Below are 20518 nucleotides of genomic sequence, written 5' to 3'. Positions count from 1 at the left end.
TTAATATGTCTTGTCCTTGTTTTAATTCGATTTTAGTTCTTCTCTGCTCTAGATTCCCAAATCTATCACCAGCTCCATCTTGTCGCTACTCCGGTCCAAATTCTACGCTCGTTCATTCTATTCTGCTTCAATCCTCTTCACCTTGAATTTGACACTCTGAGTTATGTATATCTAGTAAAAAGATGTTGTTTGTCAATGTTAAATGTGCTTAAAAATATTTTAGATATTTCATTTGAGAGATTAAAAAATAGAATAATAGTATACACTTTAAATATTTGTAACTTAAAATTGTTATTATTATAGTTTTAATATAAATATGAATTATTCTCCACATAAATTTATCCAAGTAATTTAGAGGCACGCGCTTCTCCTTTTCCGATCCTTCTCCTTCTCCTTCTTCTTCTCCTTGTTTCAAATTCACACACGTGAACTTCTTCTTCTTCTTCTTCTCACGCTTGTTTATACACGAAGCATCTTTTTCGCGTTCCTCTTTCTCCTCATTCTCCTCCCTTTTTTGCAGTTCCTTCTTCTTCATATGTTTTCTCCTTATCATCGTTCTTTTATTGTTGTTGTTGTTGTTGTATTTTTTTCCTCCTTTTCTCCCTGGTGAAGAAGCAGTAGACGGTGATGAGGAAGAGTTTTGAATTGTGCAGAATAGAAATGAACCGAAATTATATTTAGAATGAACTGAATATGATTTCAGTTCATTTCTGAATATAATTTCAGTTCATTTTTGAGTGAATTATTTTGTTATGATTCTTCTTATTTCACTATCTTAAGAGGAATAAAACCAAGAAAAAAAAGAAAAAAATAAAAAAAAGAAATAAGAAGAAAAAGTTCTTCAAATTTTCTCATTATATTCTTCTTTTCTTGTCTTATTCATCTAATCAAATAAAGAAGAAGAAACACATAATATTACAAAATCACTTGATGGATTTGGATGTGTTTTTATTCATGATTGAATTTTGTTTGTGTGTTTATTTTCGAATTAAGTTTCTGTGTCGCAATTATTAAGTAATTTCAATTTATTCTGGATTTAAATAAGGTGAATTTAATCTGTACTTGTTTTGAAATGAGTTTACATTCTGAATTTAATTTTCGATTCATTCTAAATATAATTTCAGTTCATTTCTCATTACAATTTCGGATTCATTTCTCTTCTGCACAATTCAAAACTCTTCTTCCTCACCTTCTATGGCTTCTTCACCAGGGAGAGAAGGAAAAAAAAACAGCAACAACAACAACAAAAGAATGACGATAAAGAGAAAATACGGTAAGAAAAAGGAATGCAAAAAAGATCAAGGAGTAGGAGGAAGAACGTGAAGAAGAAGGCGACGAAGAAGAAGAAGAAGTTCCGTGCATAAACGAGCGTGAGGAGAAGGAGAAGGAGGAGAAGAAGGAGAAGGAGAAGGAGAAGGAGGGAGAAGAAGGAGAAGAAGAAGAAGAAGAAAGAGAACAAGGAAAAGAAGAAGAAGGAGAATAAGCACGTGTAATCAGTAATCACACTCTTTTAACGATTGTGGTTTTTGTTGATGTTGGGTCTATTCGAATGAACTTGGATGAAAAAAAATATGTAAATGTGTAACAACCCTGAATAAATATTAATTGTATTTAATCATTACTTTTTAATTTAATTGAGTAATAATAGATATTAAATTTAATTAATTATTAAGAGGATTAAAGTTTTGTATCATTACCATGTAAAGATTTATTATCTTTTATATTGTAAAATTACCATCTATGTAAAATTGATGATGAAGCATAATTATAGAAATCAATATAGCATGAGTTTATTCTATAATAGGATTGTATTAATTTTTATATAATAAAAATAGATAGAGAAATAGACAGATTAATTGATCAAAAAATTTATAAGAAATTTAAGGATTAATAACTATTTTAAAATATTTTTATAAAATTGTGAGAGAGATCAAATTAGACCAAATATGAGAGTGACTAAGAGAGATTAAAATAGTAATTTCGAGTATTCTAATTGTCACGGTAACATGTACACATGGTTGCTGTTGTTGTTGTCGTGGTTATTATTTTTGGATTACACACATATGATAAAATGATAAACTTGAAATGGCCAGAAATTACTAATGTTTTGAACAAATTGATGTGGTTGCTGCACTATCCACTATGCATGATGTATTGGAACAAAAAATCGTGGAAATAGATCTTTTCAATTATTAAAAAAGATTGAGAAAATAAAGTATAATTTTTTAATTTTTTTAATTTTTTTATATTTTTTATTTTACTTATAAAATTAACAATAAAGATCATAATTTATTCTCTCAATTCTTAAAAAAATTTGAGAGAATCCATTCTTAAAAGCACGTGAACATTTTTTCATTCCTTAATTCGAGATTCCTCAATATTCTGCTGTCCAAAAAAAAAAATTTACAGCAATGGGTGAAAGACGACCATAAAGTTCATCAAGTCAACTTCACTCATCACCACCACCACACGATCCAAGGACTTGCCTTAGCTTCTGCTACAGAAACCCAGAGAGTACTTTGCAAACTGCTAACCCTTCCCTCTTCCATCGCCTTTCTTTCTTTGTTCTGAATTCTGATCTGCTGCACTTGAGATCCACCAATCATGGCTGAAAAACTCTACGGTGGAGCATACCTCTCTCCCCTTGTTGATGCTGTTTTGGACAACACGACTTCAATACTTGAAGAAGACGACTCTTTCCTCGAAAGGAACAACTTGCTTGTTAGGTTGCAGAATTGTCTGTATGATGTTGCACCTGTTCTTGATGATGCTGAGCTGAAGCAGTTCACTGACAAGAAAGTGAAGAAGTGGCTTGTTGATCTCCAAGATGCTCTCTATTTCGCTGATGACTTGCTCGACGAACTCTCGACTAAAGCCGTTATTGCTGCCACTCAAAAGGATCCAGGTAACTCTTCTTCCTGGTCTTGTCTTGTTGATTCGTATATTGAAGATAATGGAGACATGGAAAAAGTGGTTGGCAAACTAGAGTCCATTGTAAGACGCAAACATTATCTTAGTCTGGAGAAGAGTGCCAAGGTGGACATGTCATGGAGAATTCCATCCACATCTCTCCTTGAACCATCGGAGATATGTGGCCGGAAAGAAGACAAGGAGGCCATACTGAAACTGTTGTTGGATGATGATGATGCTGCTGATGGTGATTTATCTGTCATTCCCATGGCCATACTGAAACTGTTGTTGGATGATGATGATGCTGCTGATGGTGATTTATCTGTCATTCCCATTGTGGGCATGGGCGGGATAGGAAAGACCACTTTGGCCCAATCGGTTTACCATGATGACAAAGTGAAGAAGAATTTCAAATTTCAAGCTTGGTTATGTGTGTCAGAAGAGTTTGATATTGTCAAGGTCACCAAGACTATAATCGAGGCAATAACTTCGAGTTCTTGTAATCTGACAGATTTGAATTTACTTCAGCTTGATTTAAAGGAAAAGTTGTCTAGGCAAAAGTTCTTTATTGTCTTGGACGATGTCTGGAATGAAAATTATGATGATTGGAATAAGCTTCTAAAACCTTTTCAGAAAGGGGTTAAGGGAAGTAAAATTCTCATAACTACTAGAAGTAAAAAGGTGGCTTCTGTAGTGCAAACCGTTTCACCTCTTGAACTGAGTTCATTGTCTGATGAAGATTGTTGGTTGGTGTTTTCAAAGCATGCATGTCTTTCAACTATTTCTATGGAGAATCCAACCCTGGAAAATGTCGGCAAAGAGATCGTAAAGAAGTGTGGTGGATTGCCCTTGGCAGCTCAAGCTCTTGGAGGTTTATTGCGCGGAAATTCTGATGTCAAGTATTGGAATCATATATTGAAGAGTGAGATCTGGGAACACTCCGATGGCAAAATAAATGTTGTTCCAGCATTAAAAATAAGTTATTACTTTCTTCCTTCATATTTGAAGGAATGCTTTGTTTATTGTTCCTTGTATCCCAAGGACTACGAATTTAGCAAAGATGAATTGATATTGTTATGGATGGCTGAGAATTTTTTGCAACCAGTAGGTAAAAAGACTATGGAAGAAGTTGGTGGTGAATATTTTGATGAATTAATTGCGAGATCATTTTTCCAACCTCATCATACTCGCCAAAAGACGATTTTCATACCTCCCCAAAAGACGTTTGTGATGCATGATCTCGTGCATGATTTAGCAATGATCTTTGCTGGAGAATTCTATTTCAGAGCGGAAGAGTTTCAGAATGCAAGTGAGGTTGATATTAAAACTCGTCGTTTGTCACATATTGCCAATGGCAATTATCCAATGTCAAAACTTTTGGGAGTTTGTGATAGAGTGAATCATACAAGGACATTTCTTGAAATCAATTTGAACGCGTGGATTCCATTCAATATGGAAAATGCACCTTGTATCTTGTTGTCAAAGTTGCAGTACCTGAGAGCATTGTCGTTCAAATGCTTTCCTCTTGAGTCACTGCCGGATTCAATAGGTGGATTGATTCATCTACGTTACTTGGATCTGTCTCAGACCTGCATCGTGACACTGCCAGAATCATTGTGTAACCTATACAATTTGCAGACTTTGAAGCTGGTTGAATGTCGGGAACTACATATTCTTCCTGTTGGCATGAAAGATCTTATGAATTTGCGTCATCTTGATACTAGAGGGACTCATTTGTATGAGATGCCAAAAGGCTTAAGTAATTTGAAAAATTTGCAGTTTTTAAGTGACTATGTTGTCGGGAAACATGAAGAAAACAAGATTAAAGAATTGGGAGCACTTGCAGATCTACAGGAATCTATTTGCATTGGCAAATTGGAGAATGTGGTGAGCAGCAGTGAAGCTTTGGAGGCAAGAATGTTTGATAAAGATGGAATTGAGTCTTTGACGTTGGGTTGGCAGCTAGATGAAGATGAAAATATAGTTGATTCCCAAATTGTAAGAGAGATACTGGACAAGTTGCAACCTCACAGAAATTTGAAAGGACTAAAAATCTGGAATTACAGGGGTACAACGTTTTCAGATTGGTTAGGACATTCTTCTTACCACAACATCACTAGGGTAGTTCTGTATCTTTGCAGGAATTGTTGTATGCTTCCTTCACTTGGACAGTTGCCCTCTTTGAAGCACCTTGAAATTGGATTTTTTGAAAGTCTGGGGATTGTGGGTGCTGAGTTTTACTTTTCCCTGAAAGATGAATGTTGTTTGGAGACACCACCGTTTCCAAAGCTCGAAACTCTCTCGTTTTCATCAATGGATTGCTGGAAGGAGTGGCGTTCATTGGAGTTCAATGCATTCCCTCGACTTAGGGAGCTTAAAATAAGTTCGTGTCCGATGTTGAGTGGAGATTTGCCGAATCATCTACCATCTTTGCAGTCACTTGAGATTGAGAATTGCGAGCAGCTGAGTTTTTGTGTTCCAAGAGCTCCTGCAATGACCTCTTTAATCATAAAAGGCGGGAATGAAGTGAGAATTGGGGAGCTACCTCCTTTACTACGTCAAATATCAATTGAAGGAAGCCATCATCAAGTGGAGTGGGTTGTGGAGGCCATTACGCACACGCAACTGAGTTGCCTGACGTCATTATCCATCGCAGGTTGTTTCACCCAAATATGGTTTCCAGTGAGTGGTATTCCCGCATCACTACAAGAGTTGACGATTCGGGATTGCAGAAAATTAGAATTCGAAATGGATGGGCAACATCACTCGCTGCAGAAACTATCAATACAGAACAGCTGTGATTCGGTTACATCCTTCTCGTTGGATGCCTTTCCGAATCTCAAGGAGGTTGGAATCATAAAGTGTGAAAAGATGGAGTGTATTGTGGTGTCAGGGTCTCTTTCATGTCTCCGTTCTTTAGGTATCGAGAATTGTGGGAGTTTGAAATCCTTGTCAAGGCTATGGATGGCAGCACCTCAGCTAGAATTACTCGTATTAGTGGGTTGCCCAGAGATGGATTTGTCTGCTACAGGGGATGGGGATCCACACCGTAGCCTGAGATCTCTTTTCATCAGCTACAGTGAGAAACTGGTGAGCTCTACAGCATTCATGAATTCGCAGTTTCATGGGCTTACTCAACTTAGCATTGTAGGTGGAAACGACAAGAGTGTGAGTGTGAAGTGTTTCCCAAAGGAAGGTTGGTTGCCTGCCTCACTTGAGTCTCTCACATTGGAAGGCATTGAATGTGTGGAGACGTTGGAATGCAAGGGACTTGCCCACCTCACCTCCCTCCAGAAACTATGTATTCAGAGTTGTCTTAAGTTGGAGAATATGGAGGGAGAAAAGCTGCCTGCCTCTCTAACTCAACTCATCATCTGTGGAACTCCTTTGCTGGGTAAACGGTGTGAGTTGAAGGACCCACAGTTTTGGCCCAAAATTTCCCACATCCCCCACATTCAAGTTGATTGGAGATGGATTTAGTAATCTAACAACTTCAACAGGTATTTGTTATACTCTGCATATAAATTCAGTCACTATTTTTCATTCTTCTTTCTTAGTTGTTCATGTGTTATACCTTTCCTTACTTAACAGTAACACTTACACCTTCTCATATAGAATATACATGGACCCGACAACACAACTTCTCCAGCTATGCTTTTGCTTTTACTGCATGAATAATATTGAGTCATTGCAATACACACAGGTGAATGCTGAGGAATTCTCACTATCACTGCTTTCATTTAACTGCTTAAGAAACCTCATGTCATAAGTGGTATGGATAGCTGAACTAACGGTTTTCTTAGACAAAAGATCATTTCATGAAAATTTATATCTTCACAGACAAGGAATAAATATATACTTTATAATGTTTGAGTAACATTGATTACTTGAAAAATATGATAACTTATATGTGTTGGAAACAGGTGAGAGTGAAACTTCCATGCAGAAAGCAAATGAGCAACAAGAGAGAGCCACAATCATGGACACAATTGAGCAAGTGTTCATTGCATTGGAAAATTTAATACATTAGCTTCTTTATTTTCTTTTGGAACCTACCCTTCTGAAGATTGAGACTTTTAGTTTTGGTTTTTACTTTCTAGAAATTTCATGGTCATGGTTCTCTTTGGAAGATTCATGTTGGTACATTCTTTTGCAGACATGTTGTATTTTTTGGGAATTTTGTATTTGATTTGAATGTGTCATATGCTACTATATTGGTGAATTACCTTGGCGTTTATATATTGGAGCACTGTGATTAATTGTTTTGCACCATTAAGCCTTTGTGATTTAAGATTTTCTTTTTCTGTTTTTTTGTGTATTGTGGACAAAGAATTGCCTCTAATTAAGAACATTACTTTTCTTATATTCTTAGTATTTCATGAAACTAAAAGTCTTTGCTTGACAATGTCAATTTAAAATTATCAAATGATGTTACTTTAACTACGGAACAATCAACAATTAACAACTTATCATAAACATATCAGCATAAAAAATTAAAAACATTAACTTAGCTTCTTATGTAGAAAGATAAGATTTTTATGACAAATATTTCATCTGTTTCAAAGCGTTTCTGTTAAATGTTAATAATGCAGAAGGTATAACTAAAGTAGCAACTAAAAAAAACAGTTATAATATTCATTTGTCAAATGTCTTATTTTTATTATCTTTTATATTGTAAAATTACCATCTATGTAAAATTGATGATGAAGCATAATTATAGAAATCAATATAGCATGAGTTTATTCTATAATAGGATTGTATTAATTTTTATATAATAAAAATAGATAGAGAAATAGACAGATTAATTGATCAAAAAATTTATAAGAAATTTAAGGATTAATAACTATTTTAAAATATTTTTATAAAATTGTGAGAGAGATCAAATTAGACCAAATATGAGAGTGACTAAGAGAGATTAAAATAGTAATTTCGAGTATTCTAATTGTCACGGTAACATGTACACATGGTTGCTGTTGTTGTTGTCGTGGTTATTATTTTTGGATTACACACATATGATAAAATGATAAACTTGAAATGGCCAGAAATTACTAATGTTTTGAACAAATTGATGTGGTTGCTGCACTATCCACTATGCATGATGTATTGGAACAAAAAATCGTGGAAATAGATCTTTTCAATTATTAAAAAAGATTGAGAAAATAAAGTATAATTTTTTAATTTTTTTAATTTTTTTATATTTTTTATTTTACTTATAAAATTAACAATAAAGATCATAATTTATTCTCTCAATTCTTAAAAAAATTTGAGAGAATCCATTCTTAAAAGCACGTGAACATTTTTTCATTCCTTAATTCGAGATTCCTCAATATTCTGCTGTCCAAAAAAGAAAATTTACAGCAATGGGTGAAAGACGACAATAAAATTCATGAAGTCAACTTCACTCACCACCACCACCACACGATCCAAAGACTTGCCTTAGCTTCTGCTTCAGAAACCCAGAGAGTACTTTGCAAACTGCTAACCCTTCCCTCTTCCATCGCCTTTCTTTCTTTGTTCTGAATTCTGATCCCATCTGATCTGCTGCACTTGAAATCCACCAATCATGGCTGAAAAACTCTATGGTGGAGCTTACCTCTCTCCCCTTGTTGATGCTGTTTTGGACAACACGACTTCAATACTTGAAGAAGACGACTCTTTCCTTGAAAGGAACAACTTGCTTGTTAGGTTGCAGAATTGTCTGTATGATGTTGGACCTGTTCTTGATGATGCTGAGCTGAAGCAGTTCACTGACAAGAAAGCCAAGAAGTGGCTTGTTGATCTCCAAGATGCTCTCTATATGGTCGACGACTTGCTCGACGAACTCTCTACTCAAGCCGCTATTGCTGCCACTCAAAGGGATCCAGGTAACTCTTCTTCCTGGTCTCGTCTAGTTGATTCGTATATTGAAGATAATGGCGACATGGAAAAAATAGTTGGCAAACTAGAGTCCGTTGTAAGACGCAAACATTATCTTGGTCTGGACAAGAGTGCCAAGATGGACATGTCATGGAGAATTCCATCCACATCTCTCCTTGAACCATCGGAGATATGTGGCAGGAAAGAAGACAAGGAGGCCATACTGAAACTGTTATTGGATGATGATGATGCTGGTGATGGCGATTTATCTGTCATTTCCATTGTGGGCATGTGCGGAATAGGAAAGACTACTTTAGCCCAATTGCTTTACCACGATGACAAAGTGAAGGACAAATTTGATTTTAGAGGTTGGGTTTGTGTGTCAGAAGAGTTTGATATTGTCAAGGTCACCAAGACTATAATCGAGGCAATAACTTCGAGTTCTTATAATCTGACAGATTTGAATTTACTTCAACATGATTTAAAGCAAATGTTGTCAAGGAAAAAGTTCTTTGTTGTCTTGGACGATGTATGGAATGAAAATTATGATGATTGGAATACACTTCTAAAACCTTTTCAGAAAGGGGTTAAGGGAAGTAAAGTTCTCATAACTACTAGAAGTAAAAATGTGGCTTCCGTAGTGCAAACAGTTTCACCTCATGAACTAAGTTCATTGTCTGATGATGATTGTTGGTTGGTGTTTTCAAAACATGCACGTCTTTCAACTGTTTTTGTGGAGAATCCAACCCTGGAAAAAATTGGTAGAGATATCGTAAAGAAGTGTGATGGATTGCCCTTGGCAGCTCAAGCCCTTGGAGGCTTATTGCGTGGAAATTCGGATGTCAGGTATTGGAACCATTTGTTGAAGAGTGAGATCTGGGAACTTTCAGATGAAAAGATAAAGGTTGTTCCAGCATTAAGAATCAGTTATTATTATCTTCCTTCATACTTGAAGGAGTGCTTTGTTTATTGTTCCTTGTATCCCAAGGACTATAAATTTGAAAAAAATGAACTGATCTTGTTATGGATGGCGGAAAATTTTTTACAACCAGTAGGAAAAAAGACTTTAGAAGAAGTTGGTGGTGAATATTTTGATGAATTAATTGCAAGATCATTTTTCCAACCTCATAATACTCTGGAAAAGGTTTTTGTAATGCATGATCTCATACATGATTTGGCTATGATTTTTGCTGGAGGGTTCTATTTTAGAGCTGAAGAACTTGAGAATGCAGTTGAGGTTGATATTAAAACTCGTCGTTTGTCACATAATGCCAAAGGCAATTATCCAATGTCAAAATTTTTGGGAGTATGTGATAGAGTAAAACATACGAGGACATTTCTTGAAGTTAATTTGGAGTCATGGATCCCATTTAACATGGAAAATGCACCTTGTATCATGTTGTCACAGTTGAAGTACATGAGAGCTTTGTCGTTCAAAAGCTTTCCTCTTGAGTCAGTGCCTGATTCAATATGTGAGTTGATTCATTTGCGTTATTTGGATCTGTCTGAGACCTACATTGTGTCACTGCCGGGGTCTTTTGGTAGTCTGTACAATTTGCAGACTTTGAAGCTATTTCGATGTAAAAAACTGAAAATGCTTCCGGTTGGCATGAAAGATCTTGTAAATTTGCGCCATCTTGATATTAGAAAGACTCATCTGTCTGAGATGCCAGAAGGCATGAGCAAATTGAAAAGCTTGCAGTTTTTAAGCGACTATGTTGTTGGGAAGTGTGAAGAGAACAAGATCACAGAATTGGGAGGACTTGCAAATCTACAACAATGTATTTCCATTGCCAAATTGGAGAATGTGGTCAATGGCAGGGAGGCTTCGATGGCAAGAATGTTTGATAAGGATGGCATTAGCTCTTTGCTCTTGAGGTGGTCATCGGATAAAGACGAGAATACAGCTGATTCCCAAATAGAAAGAGAGATACTTAACAAGTTACAACCTCATAGTAATTTGAAAGGACTAGAAATCGTGGGTTACAGGGGTACAACATTTCCAGATTGGTTGGGACATTCTTCCTACCACAACATCACCAAAATAATATTGCATAGTTGCAGGAATTGTCGAATGCTTCCTTCACTTGGGCAGTTGCCCTTTTTGAAGAACCTATACATTTTAGAGTTTGACAGTGTGGGGATTGTGAATGCTGAGTTATACTTTAACCAGAATGGTGAATCTTGTTTGGAGACACCACCATTCCCAATGCTTGAAACTCTTTGGTTTCAATCAATGCCTCACTGGAAGGAGTGGCGTTCATTGGAGTTCAATGCATTTCCTCGACTTAGGGAGCTTACCATAAGGGAGTGTCCGATGTTGAGAGGAGATTTGCCGAATCATCTACCATCTTTGCAATCACTTACAATTTTCAATTGCGAGCAGCTCAGTTGTTGTCTTCCAAGTGCTCCTGCAGTTAGCACTCTATACATTGATGGTGGCAATAAAGTGAGAATTTCGGAGCTTCCTCCTTCACTGCGTCGTCTATCAATTGAAGGAAACCATAAAATGGAGTCCGTGGTGGATGTCATTACGCACACGAAACTGATTTACCTCACGTCTGTATCCATCTCAGGTTGTTCCTCCCACATATGGTTTCCAGTGAGTGCTATTCCCCCATCACTACAAGAGTTGAGGATCGAGGGTTGTAGAGAATTAGAATTCCAAATGGATGGGCAACATCACTCGCTGCAGGAACTATCAATAGAGAACAGCTGTGATTCAGTTACATCCTTCTCGTTGTTGGATGCATTTCCAAATCTCAAGAATGTTGAAATCATAAAGTGTGAAAAGATGGAGTCTATTGTGGTGTCACGCTCACTTTCAAGTCTCCGTTCTTTATGGATCAAGAATTGTAGGAGTTTGAAATCCATATGGACGATATGGATGGCAACACCTCAGCTAGATGAACTCGGAATATTGGGTTGCACAGAGATGGATTTGTCTGCTACAGGAGATACACACCGTAGCTTGAGATCTCTTGCCATCAGCTACTGCCAGAAACTGGTGAGCTCTGCACCATTCATGAATTCGCAATTTCATGGGCTTACATATCTTTGGATTTCTGGTGAACATGATGAGAGTGTGAAGTGCATCCCAAAGGAAGGTTGGTTGCCTGCCTCCCTTGAGTCTCTCACACTGACAAGCATGAAAAGTGTGGAGACGTTGGAATGCAAGGGACTTACCCACCTCACCTCCCTCCAACGTTTAACTATTGATGAATGTCCCAAGTTGGAGAATATGGAGGGTGAAAAGCTGCCTGCCTCTCTAATAAAACTAAGCGTCTATAAAAGCCCTTTGCTGGGCAATCGATGTCAGAAGAAGGATCCACAGGTTTGGCCCAAAATCTCGCACATCCGCGCCATTAAAGTTGATAGCAGATGGATTTGGTAATCCAACAACTTCAACAGGTAACTGTTTATCTCTCTCTCTCTCTCTCATACACACACAACGTTATTCTTATTCCGGAAATATATTTATAGTTTTCATCATGATTTATACTCAGCATATAAAGTGAGTCACGAGTTTTCATTCTTCATTCTGTCTACAATATTCTTATTCTTCATTCAATCATTCTTATTAATGTGTTATACCATTCCTTACTTAACACTTATACCTTCTCATACAGATTTTCTTTCTCGCTGCATGAACAATATTCAATCATTGCAGAAATAAGACAGGAACAGTAAGATTTTTTACATACTTTATAATGTTCAAATAACATTGATTACTCAAGAAATATGATGACTTATATGTGGTGTAACAAGTGAGACAGAAACTTTCATGCAGAAAGCAATCCAGCAACAAGGGAGAGCCACAATCATGGACACAATTGAGCAAGTCACTATTTAACACCTTAGCTTCTTTATTTCTTTTTGGAATCCACCCTTTTGAACATTGAAACTTTTGGTTTCGTTTCTGCTTTCTAGAAATTTCATGGTCATGGTTCTATTGGAAGATTCATGTTGGTACATTCTGTTGCAGACATGTATTTGAATTTTCGGGATTTTTGAATTTGATTAGAATGCGTCATATGCTACTATATTGGTGAATTACCTCGGCGTTTATATATTCGAAGAGCGTTATTAATTGTTTTCCACCATTAAGCCTTTGTAATATAGGATATTCTTTTTTGTTGTTGTGAATTGTGGACAAGAAATTGCTTCTAATTAAAAACATTACTTTTCTCATATTCTTTTTATCAGTATTTCATGAAACTAAAACAATGAGAGATTGCCAGCTAATAGAAATTTCTTTCCATTGAATCTATAATTGTATCATCAGTGATAATCATATATAGTAGAACTACAGCTTGTTTTTAGTTTATTAATTGGTAATGGGCTACAGCATGTTCTTGAGCGAGATCTGGGAGTTCTCTGATGACCAGATAAATGTTATTCCAGCGTTAAGAATAAGTTATTATTATCTGCCTCCAGCGTTAAGAAAAATGCTTTGTTTATTGTTCCTTATATCCCAAGGATTATGAATTTGATAAAGATGAATTAGTCTTGTTATGGATGGCAGAAAATTTTTTACAGCCAATAGGTAAAAAGACACTGGAATAAGTTGGTGATGAATGTTTGATGAATTAGTTACGAGATCATTTTTTCAAGCTCGTAATACCGATGAAAAGATATTTGTTATGCATGATCTCGTGCACGATATGGCAATGATGTTTGCTGGAGAATTCTATTTCAGGGCTGAAGAGCTTGAGAATGCTACTAAGATTAATATTAAAACTCATCATTTATCACATAATGTTAAAGGCAATTATCCAATCTCAAAACTTTTGGGAGATTGTGACCGAGCGGAACATGCAAGGACATTTCTTGAAATCAAGTTGGAGCCATGGATCCCATTTGACATGGAAAACGCACCTTGTATCTTGTTGTCAAAGTTGAAGTTCCTGAGAGCGTTGTCATTCAAATGCTTTCCCCTTGAGTCACTGCCTGATTCAATAGGCGAGTTGATTCATTTGCGTTACTTGAATTTGTCTCAGACCTACATTATGACATTGCCGGAGTCATTGAGTAAGCTGTACAATTTGCAGACGTTGAAGCTGGTTAGATGTGCAAATCTGAAAATGCTTCCTGTTGCCATGAAAGATCTTGTAAATTTGCGTCATCTTGATATCAGAGGGACTAGTTTGCATGAGATGCCAAAAGGCATAAGCAAATTAAAAAATTTGCAGTTCTTAAGTGATTATGATGTTGGGAAGCATGAAGAGAACAAGATCAAAGAATTGGGAGCACTTGTCTATCTACACAAATCAATTTGCATTGACAAATTGGAGAATGTGGTGAACAGCAGAGAAGCTTCGGAGGCAAGAATGTTTGATATTCTCATACAGCTTATCCATGGACCCAACAAGATATCTTCTGCAGCTATGGTTTTGCTTTTGATGCTTAATAATGTTCTTGACAAGATTCAAGGTCCCTGCTGCCAAAATAGAAACTTCCACACAAAATGGGAATACTCATCCGTGATTGCTTTTAAATAAGTGGTTAAGAAACCTGATGTTAAAATTGGTATGCACAACTGAAAATGGATGGTTGAACTAATTTTTCTTTTTAAGTTTAAATTTCATTTCATGGAAATTTATATATTCCCTGATAAGGAGTATATACTTTATAATGTTCCAATAAATAACTCAAAAAATATGATAATTTGTGTGGTGGGAACAGGTGAGAGTGAAACTTTCTTCCAGAAAGCAATTCAGCAACAAGGGAGAGTAGCAATCATGGACACCATGGAAGAGATTCAAGAGAGGCATGACAATTTGAAATTATCAAATGATTTCACTTTAACTAAGAACAAGTAACAAGTTGACAACTTAGTATAAACATATCAGTATGACAAATTAAAGATCAAAAACATGATCTTGTGCGTAAAAATGTAAGATTTTTATGACAAATATTCATCTTTCAGTTCATAGTGTTTCTGTTAATAATGCAGAAGATATGCATGCTGCTATAGTAGGACTAAGTAATTAGATATTTCGGAGGTTAATAAAACAAAATGATGATACTAATCTGCATTAAATTATGTTTCAGCTTTGCATAATTTGACCTCATCATCTGAATTAGAGAAAAATGATGGCATTTATTCATTGTAATTTTGCTAGTACAGTGAATCGACAGTAATAATATGTACATGAAATTCAAACACTAGTCCAAATCTTAACAATATTTATACTCTGCATATAAAGTATGAGTCACTAATTTTTCATTCTTCATTATGTTTTACATTATTGTTATTCTTTTTTTTTTAAATGTCTTATATCCTTCATTCTTTACTGACACAGTTAACACTTTTACCTTCTCATACAGCTTTTCCATGGAAGCCAAGAAGAGATAACTTCTGCAGCTACAATTTTGCTTTTGATGCATGAAGAATATTCCATGGTTGTAATACTCAGTGGGTAATTCTGAGAAACAAGACAAGGACAATAAGGTTCTTGAAGAAGATCATGGTCCCTGCCAAAAATAGAAAACTTCCAAAGAAAATGGAATTCTCACCGTGATTGCTTTCATATAAGTGGTGGTTAAGAAACCTGATGGCAAAAGTGGCATGGATGGCTGAACTAACTTCTTTTTCTTTTTGAAAAAAAAAATCATTTCATGAGAATTTAAAAGTTCCCTAAGAAGGAATATATACTTTATACTGTTCAAATAACTTTGATTACTAAAAAAATATGATAATTTGTATGTGGTGGGAACAGGAGAGAGTGAAACTTTCTTGCAGAAAGCAATTCAACAACAATCCATGATATTCAAGAGAGGCATGACAGTTATTGATATAGAGAGGAGCCTCAATGAGCATGTGTTCTTGGATATAGAGAGCAGCTCCTTGTTATTGGAGTTTAATTCATCATTAGTCACTCTAATACCATGACATTATTTTTCCTCCCTACATAGTCCTTTTTGGAAGATTAATGTTGGAGGATTGAGATTAATTGTTTTACACCCTTAAGTCTTTATGGTCTAAGATTTTTTTTTTCTCTCTCTCTCTCTTTTATTGTGCATTTGATTAAGAATTGCATGTTTCGTTAGAAAAATAACAAAAATTAGTCAATAATGCAGCACCAACTATGTTTATCCTGCAAATGGTAAGTGAAGATTTAAATACTAACAGTAAGATCTTTGAGAATCAATAAAAGTTTCCACCTCAAATCATGAAATGAGAGACAATGAAAAATAGGAAGACATGGGAAGGCAGCACTCTGTATCATCAAGAGTTATATACTTGGATTCCTCTCCAAAGAACGCCACAGACTTAGAAGTGCATCAACAAACTCCTTATCATTCAAAACAACATCCCATGCTCTTCTTTTTTTTTTCTTTTGTTAATTTGCTGCTATAAAACACACAAAAGGAAGAGATAAAAAATCAAAAATGGAAAGGAATTTTAATTAGTCCACTGATTTCTGTTTAAACATGATTTGTTATCAAAAAGGTCAAATGAGTTATAAGCTAAGGGTGTAAGTGTAACTCAGTAAGTTTCCAACTGCCAAAAGTGACATGCAACTTTGTCCAATGACTAAAGTCCAATTGAACTGTGTGATGACTTTGGATTCAAGTCCAATATTGTGAATTACTTTGCCGGTGATGACATCAAAGGAAGCCAATTCACTGCTGCTGTTTCTGATAAAAGATATTACTTCACATTCTTTGCCCATTCCCATTGGATAACAAAGATCTGTAACGGGTCCAAGTCCAACTGTGAAAAGCTTTACTCAAGATTCTTTTACACCAACTTTGCTCAAAATGGATATTTCAATGTGACTATTCTCATGAGGAAATAAGAGTAACAGATTCGTTGAACACTACCAAAGCTCTAGTAAGACGAGCATCATCTATTTGCAGTCAAACAATTGATGTGGTTCGAAACTTTTTAGTGACAAATTCGCTACCCAAGTAGCATACTCCATTCAAGTACACTACAAAAATTTTATCTATATTTTCTTTCTTAGTCATTACAAAATCAAGTTTCTTTCAATAATTACTTTTTAGACTATAAATTTGTCAGATTGTTAAAACAGGCTCTTCTAAAATTTTTTTATCATAAATATAATATACACATTGAATCACTTAATAGTCATCATAACCAACTAAGTTACATAGGTAGTTGTTTGATTGGGGACTGATTAGGTATTTTTAAATTGTGGCAGAATACTTTATCCTTCAAATAAATAGTGGGATTGAATACTATAGTGGTCGGCGCTGCTCCAGCGTCATCGAAACGCCTCTGTTCCGCCCTTGTTCGCCGCGCTTCCGCGTGTTTCCCTTCTGTTTGCCTCGGTTCCGTCGTGTGTTCGAGCTTCCGTTCAGCCGCCATTCCGCGGCCCTTGTCTTCCAGTCTCTGTTCAGCCTCTGTTCCGTCGCATGTTCAAGCCTCCATTCAGCCGCCGTTCCGCCGCTGTTCAGCCTCTCATCAGCCGCTGTGCAGCCCTCCGTTCAGCCATCTCCGTCGAGTTTTAAAGCTCCAGCTCCCTCTCCCTCCTCTGTTGATTTTCAGAACATGTGAAAACTAAGGTGATTTCTTTTCCTTCTTTCTTCTATTAATTGTTCAGTTATTGTTTTAGTTGGTTGTTGTTTTAATTAGTAAGTTGCTGTTCCAGTTTTCGCTGTTCCAGCCCTTGTGATTTTCTGTTCTTGAATGTGTTAAGTTGATGATTTGCTAAATTGTTGGGCTGGTGTTTTTTTAATTTGCTAAATTGTTACGTTGCTGCGATTTAATTTGCTGGATTTTTAATTCAGGTCTTGTTCTTGTCTATTTGCTAAATTGTTGTTGTTGTGTACCTATTATTGTCCTTGAGATTATTGGGTTGCTTTGTTCTTCTGAGATTATTAATTTGCTAAATTGTTGTTGTTGTGATCCTTGAGATTGAGATTGTCCTTGTTTTTTGTTATTGACTTGATGGATTTTTTATTCGGGTCTTGTTCTTGTTAATTTGTTAAATTGTTGTTATGATCCTTGCAATTGAGATTGTCCTTGATTCACTCGCAAACACTGAAACACTTCAATGCAAAAGCAGCAGCAGAATTGGAAGATTCACAATAACAGAAATGGCATCTTCATTATCCATTCTTGGACTCCCACCACAATTTCCCTCGTACACAGACACACCAACAACAACTGCACTTCTGCCATTACGATACCTCCTTTCGCTCATACCCAAATGCTCCTCTCTCAGGGAACTGAAGCAGATACAAGGCTACACCATCAAGACCAATCTCCAAAATGACCTCACTGTCATCACCAAAATCATCAATTCATGCACTGCCAGACCTACACCAGCTTCATTGGACCATGCACACCACCTGTTCGACCAAATTCCCCTACCAGATATTCTCCTTTTCAACACCATTGCACGTGGGTTCGTGCACTCTGATGACCCGTTTAGAGCAATTCTGATGTTTTCCCAAGTGTTTTGCTCCGGAATCCTTCCTGATGGTTACACATTTTCCTCGCTCTTCAAGGCTTGTGCAAAGGTTAAGGCTTTGCAGGAAGGTAAGCAATTGCATTGCCTTGCTATGAAGATTGGGGTAAGTGAGAACACTTACGTGTGTCCAACATTGATAAATATGTACACTGTGTGTAATGAGGTTGACACTGCTAGGAGAGTATTTGATAAGATTGACGAACCATGTGTGGTAGCATATAATGCTATCATTACTAGTTATGCTAGGAATAGTAGGCCCAATGAGGCGTTGGCTCTGTTCAGGGAACTGCAGGGGAGTGGACTTAAGCCAAATGATGTCACCATGCTTCTCGTGCTATCATGTTGCACTTTGGTTGGATCATTGGACTTGGGGAAGTGGATACATGAGTACGTCAAGAAGCACGGTTTTATTCGCAATGTAAAGGTGAACACAGCACTTATTGATATGTATGCCAAGTGTGGGAGCTTGGATGATGCAGTTTCGGTGTTTAGGCAAATGCGCAGGGGGGACACGCAGGCTTGGTCAGCGATGATTGTCGCGTATGCAACGCACGGACATGGTTCCCGTGCTGTATCAATGTTGGAAGAAATGAAGAAGGAGAAAGTGCAGCCTGATGAGATAACTTTTGTAGCGGTATTGTCTGCCTGCAGTCACAATGGATTGGTAGAGGAAGGTTACCACTGTTTCCATAGTATGACTAATGAGTATGGGATTGTTCCTCATATCAAGCATTATGGTTGTATGGTAGATTTGCTTGGCCGAGCCGGACGCCTAGATGAAGCCTATAAATTCATAGACGAACTCCCAATCAAGCCCACACCAATTCTCTGGAGGACATTGCTATCTGCTTGTAGCAGCCATGGCAATGTTGAAATGGGAAAGCAAGTAACTGAGAGAATCTTTGAGCTGGATGATTCACATGGTGGGGACTACGTTGTTCTGTCAAACTTGTGTGCAAGATATGGAAAATGGGAAGATGTGAATTTCTTAAGGAAAAAGATGGTAGACAAAGGAGCAGTGAAGATTCCTGGTTGTAGCTCTATAGAAGTCAACAATATTGTGCATGAATTCTTCTCTGGGGATGGTGTTCATTCAACTTCGAATGCATTGCACCATGCACTTGACGAATTGGTAAAGGAATTGAAGCTGGCTGGGTATGTACCTGACACCTCTCTAGTTTTTCATGCAGACATGGATGATGAAGAGAAAGAAATTATTCTCAGATATCACAGTGAGAAACTAGCTATTACTTTCGGGCTTCTGAATACGCCTCCTGGAACAACTATTCGTGTCATGAAGAACCTTCGGGTCTGTGGGGATTGCCACAATGCTGCTAAATTTATATCATTCATATTTGGTAGGCAAATCATACTTAGAGACGTGCAGCGATTTCATCATTTCAAAGATGGGGAATGTTCCTGTGGGGATTACTGGTAATGGATTTTATTGATTCTTCTGCAATATTGAAATGATAGGTTGATTCATGACCAAAGAATTTAGTGCTATTATTTGTGCTTGGAATACCAACTCTATGCAGCCGAAAAGAAGAGATTTGTTACTTTAACACTGGGAGAGGAATAGGAATAGGAATACTATCATCATCTTGGGCAAATTTAGGTAATTAATCAACAGAGTTGTACACACGGATGTTATAAATCACGTAATATAAGGATACTTTGGATAGTTTAGAACCTCGGATTCATTCTAATGTAATATAACTTATTGTTAGTATATTTTGACACTCGTGTTTATGTAAATGATGATTTTTGTATTTCAGCTTATGATGATATGATAGTTTTCGTGGAATTAGCAATTTGAATTAGTGGAAACTAACATGACTAATTTTTAGTTGCGCAAAACGTTAATTTAGTCATGATTCTGAAAATCGAACCGGATCAACTGGTTCAACCGGGTTAGCCAGGAATTGGTAGCCGGTCCGGTTTAGATAAAAAACTGCCTGACGAAAAACCAGTGTGCGAACCGGCGGTTAACTGGTGAACCTGCTTCGGCCATCAACGCTTCCTCTGCCGTGAGTCTGGGTTTAGGGTTTCAGCTTCGGCCCAGGTCTTTCATCAACGCTTGCTTCGTCTCTCTGCGCAGGTGAGTTTCAGCTTCGGCCCTGTTATTCCTCTTTCAATTTCATTGCTGTAATAGTACATCTTGAATTTGTTGTTGAAAGTTGAGTTTGTTGCTGAAATTATGATTTAGCTAATGTTAATTTGCTGTAAATCATATATATATAGCCTTTTTTGTATAACTGATGAACCGGTAATATGCTTACAAAAGATATATATATATATATATA

At 36.6% G+C, this 20518-nt stretch overlaps 2 protein-coding genes across 5 annotated transcripts in view; both read left to right on the top strand.

Annotated features, from left to right (window-relative positions):
- Nucleotides 1–20518, top strand: part of LOC107472406 (putative disease resistance RPP13-like protein 1) — a 138838-nt gene that overhangs the window by 5371 nt on the left and 112949 nt on the right. The window contains exon 2 of one of the 3 annotated variants that reach the window (XR_008005937.1): nt 9173–11873. The exons of 1 other annotated variant lie outside the window; for it this stretch is intronic. Coding sequence is in view for 1 of the 2 variants with exons in the window: in XM_052257387.1 (XP_052113347.1) it covers nt 9173–12160 (2988 nt within the window). In the remaining variant the exon portion in view is untranslated. Of the gene's footprint in view, nt 1–9172; nt 12201–20518 lie in introns of those variants that run through there. One more of the 3 variants, XM_052257387.1, reaches the window with a different exon arrangement.
- On the top strand, nt 16957–20003 carry LOC107472407 (pentatricopeptide repeat-containing protein At2g02980, chloroplastic-like). 2 transcript variants are annotated; one of them, XM_021134507.2, is made up of 2 exons: nt 16957–17301; nt 17802–20003. In XM_021134507.2, the coding sequence occupies exon 2, from the start codon at nt 17836–17838 to the stop codon at nt 19648–19650; it is 1815 nt and encodes a 604-aa protein (XP_020990166.1). In that variant the 5' UTR covers nt 16957–17301; nt 17802–17835; the 3' UTR covers nt 19651–20003. The 2 variants fall into 2 exon arrangements, with proteins under 2 accessions (XP_020990166.1, XP_015947423.1); XM_016091937.3 differs by having other exon boundaries at nt 16958–17301; nt 17805–20003.

The sequence above is a fragment of the Arachis duranensis genome, chromosome 2 (genome assembly GCF_000817695.3).
Source record: "Arachis duranensis cultivar V14167 chromosome 2, aradu.V14167.gnm2.J7QH, whole genome shotgun sequence".
NCBI lineage: Eukaryota > Viridiplantae > Streptophyta > Magnoliopsida > Fabales > Fabaceae > Arachis > Arachis duranensis.
The sequence above is the reverse complement of the archived record's forward strand: the minus strand, read 5'-3'. Positions and strand labels throughout refer to the sequence as shown.

What these genes read in the sequence shown, in the direction of transcription:
- LOC107472407 (XM_021134507.2), top strand. Translation starts at nt 17,836, where the DNA reads ATGGCATCTTCATTATCCATTCTTGGACTCCCACCACAATTTCCCTCG.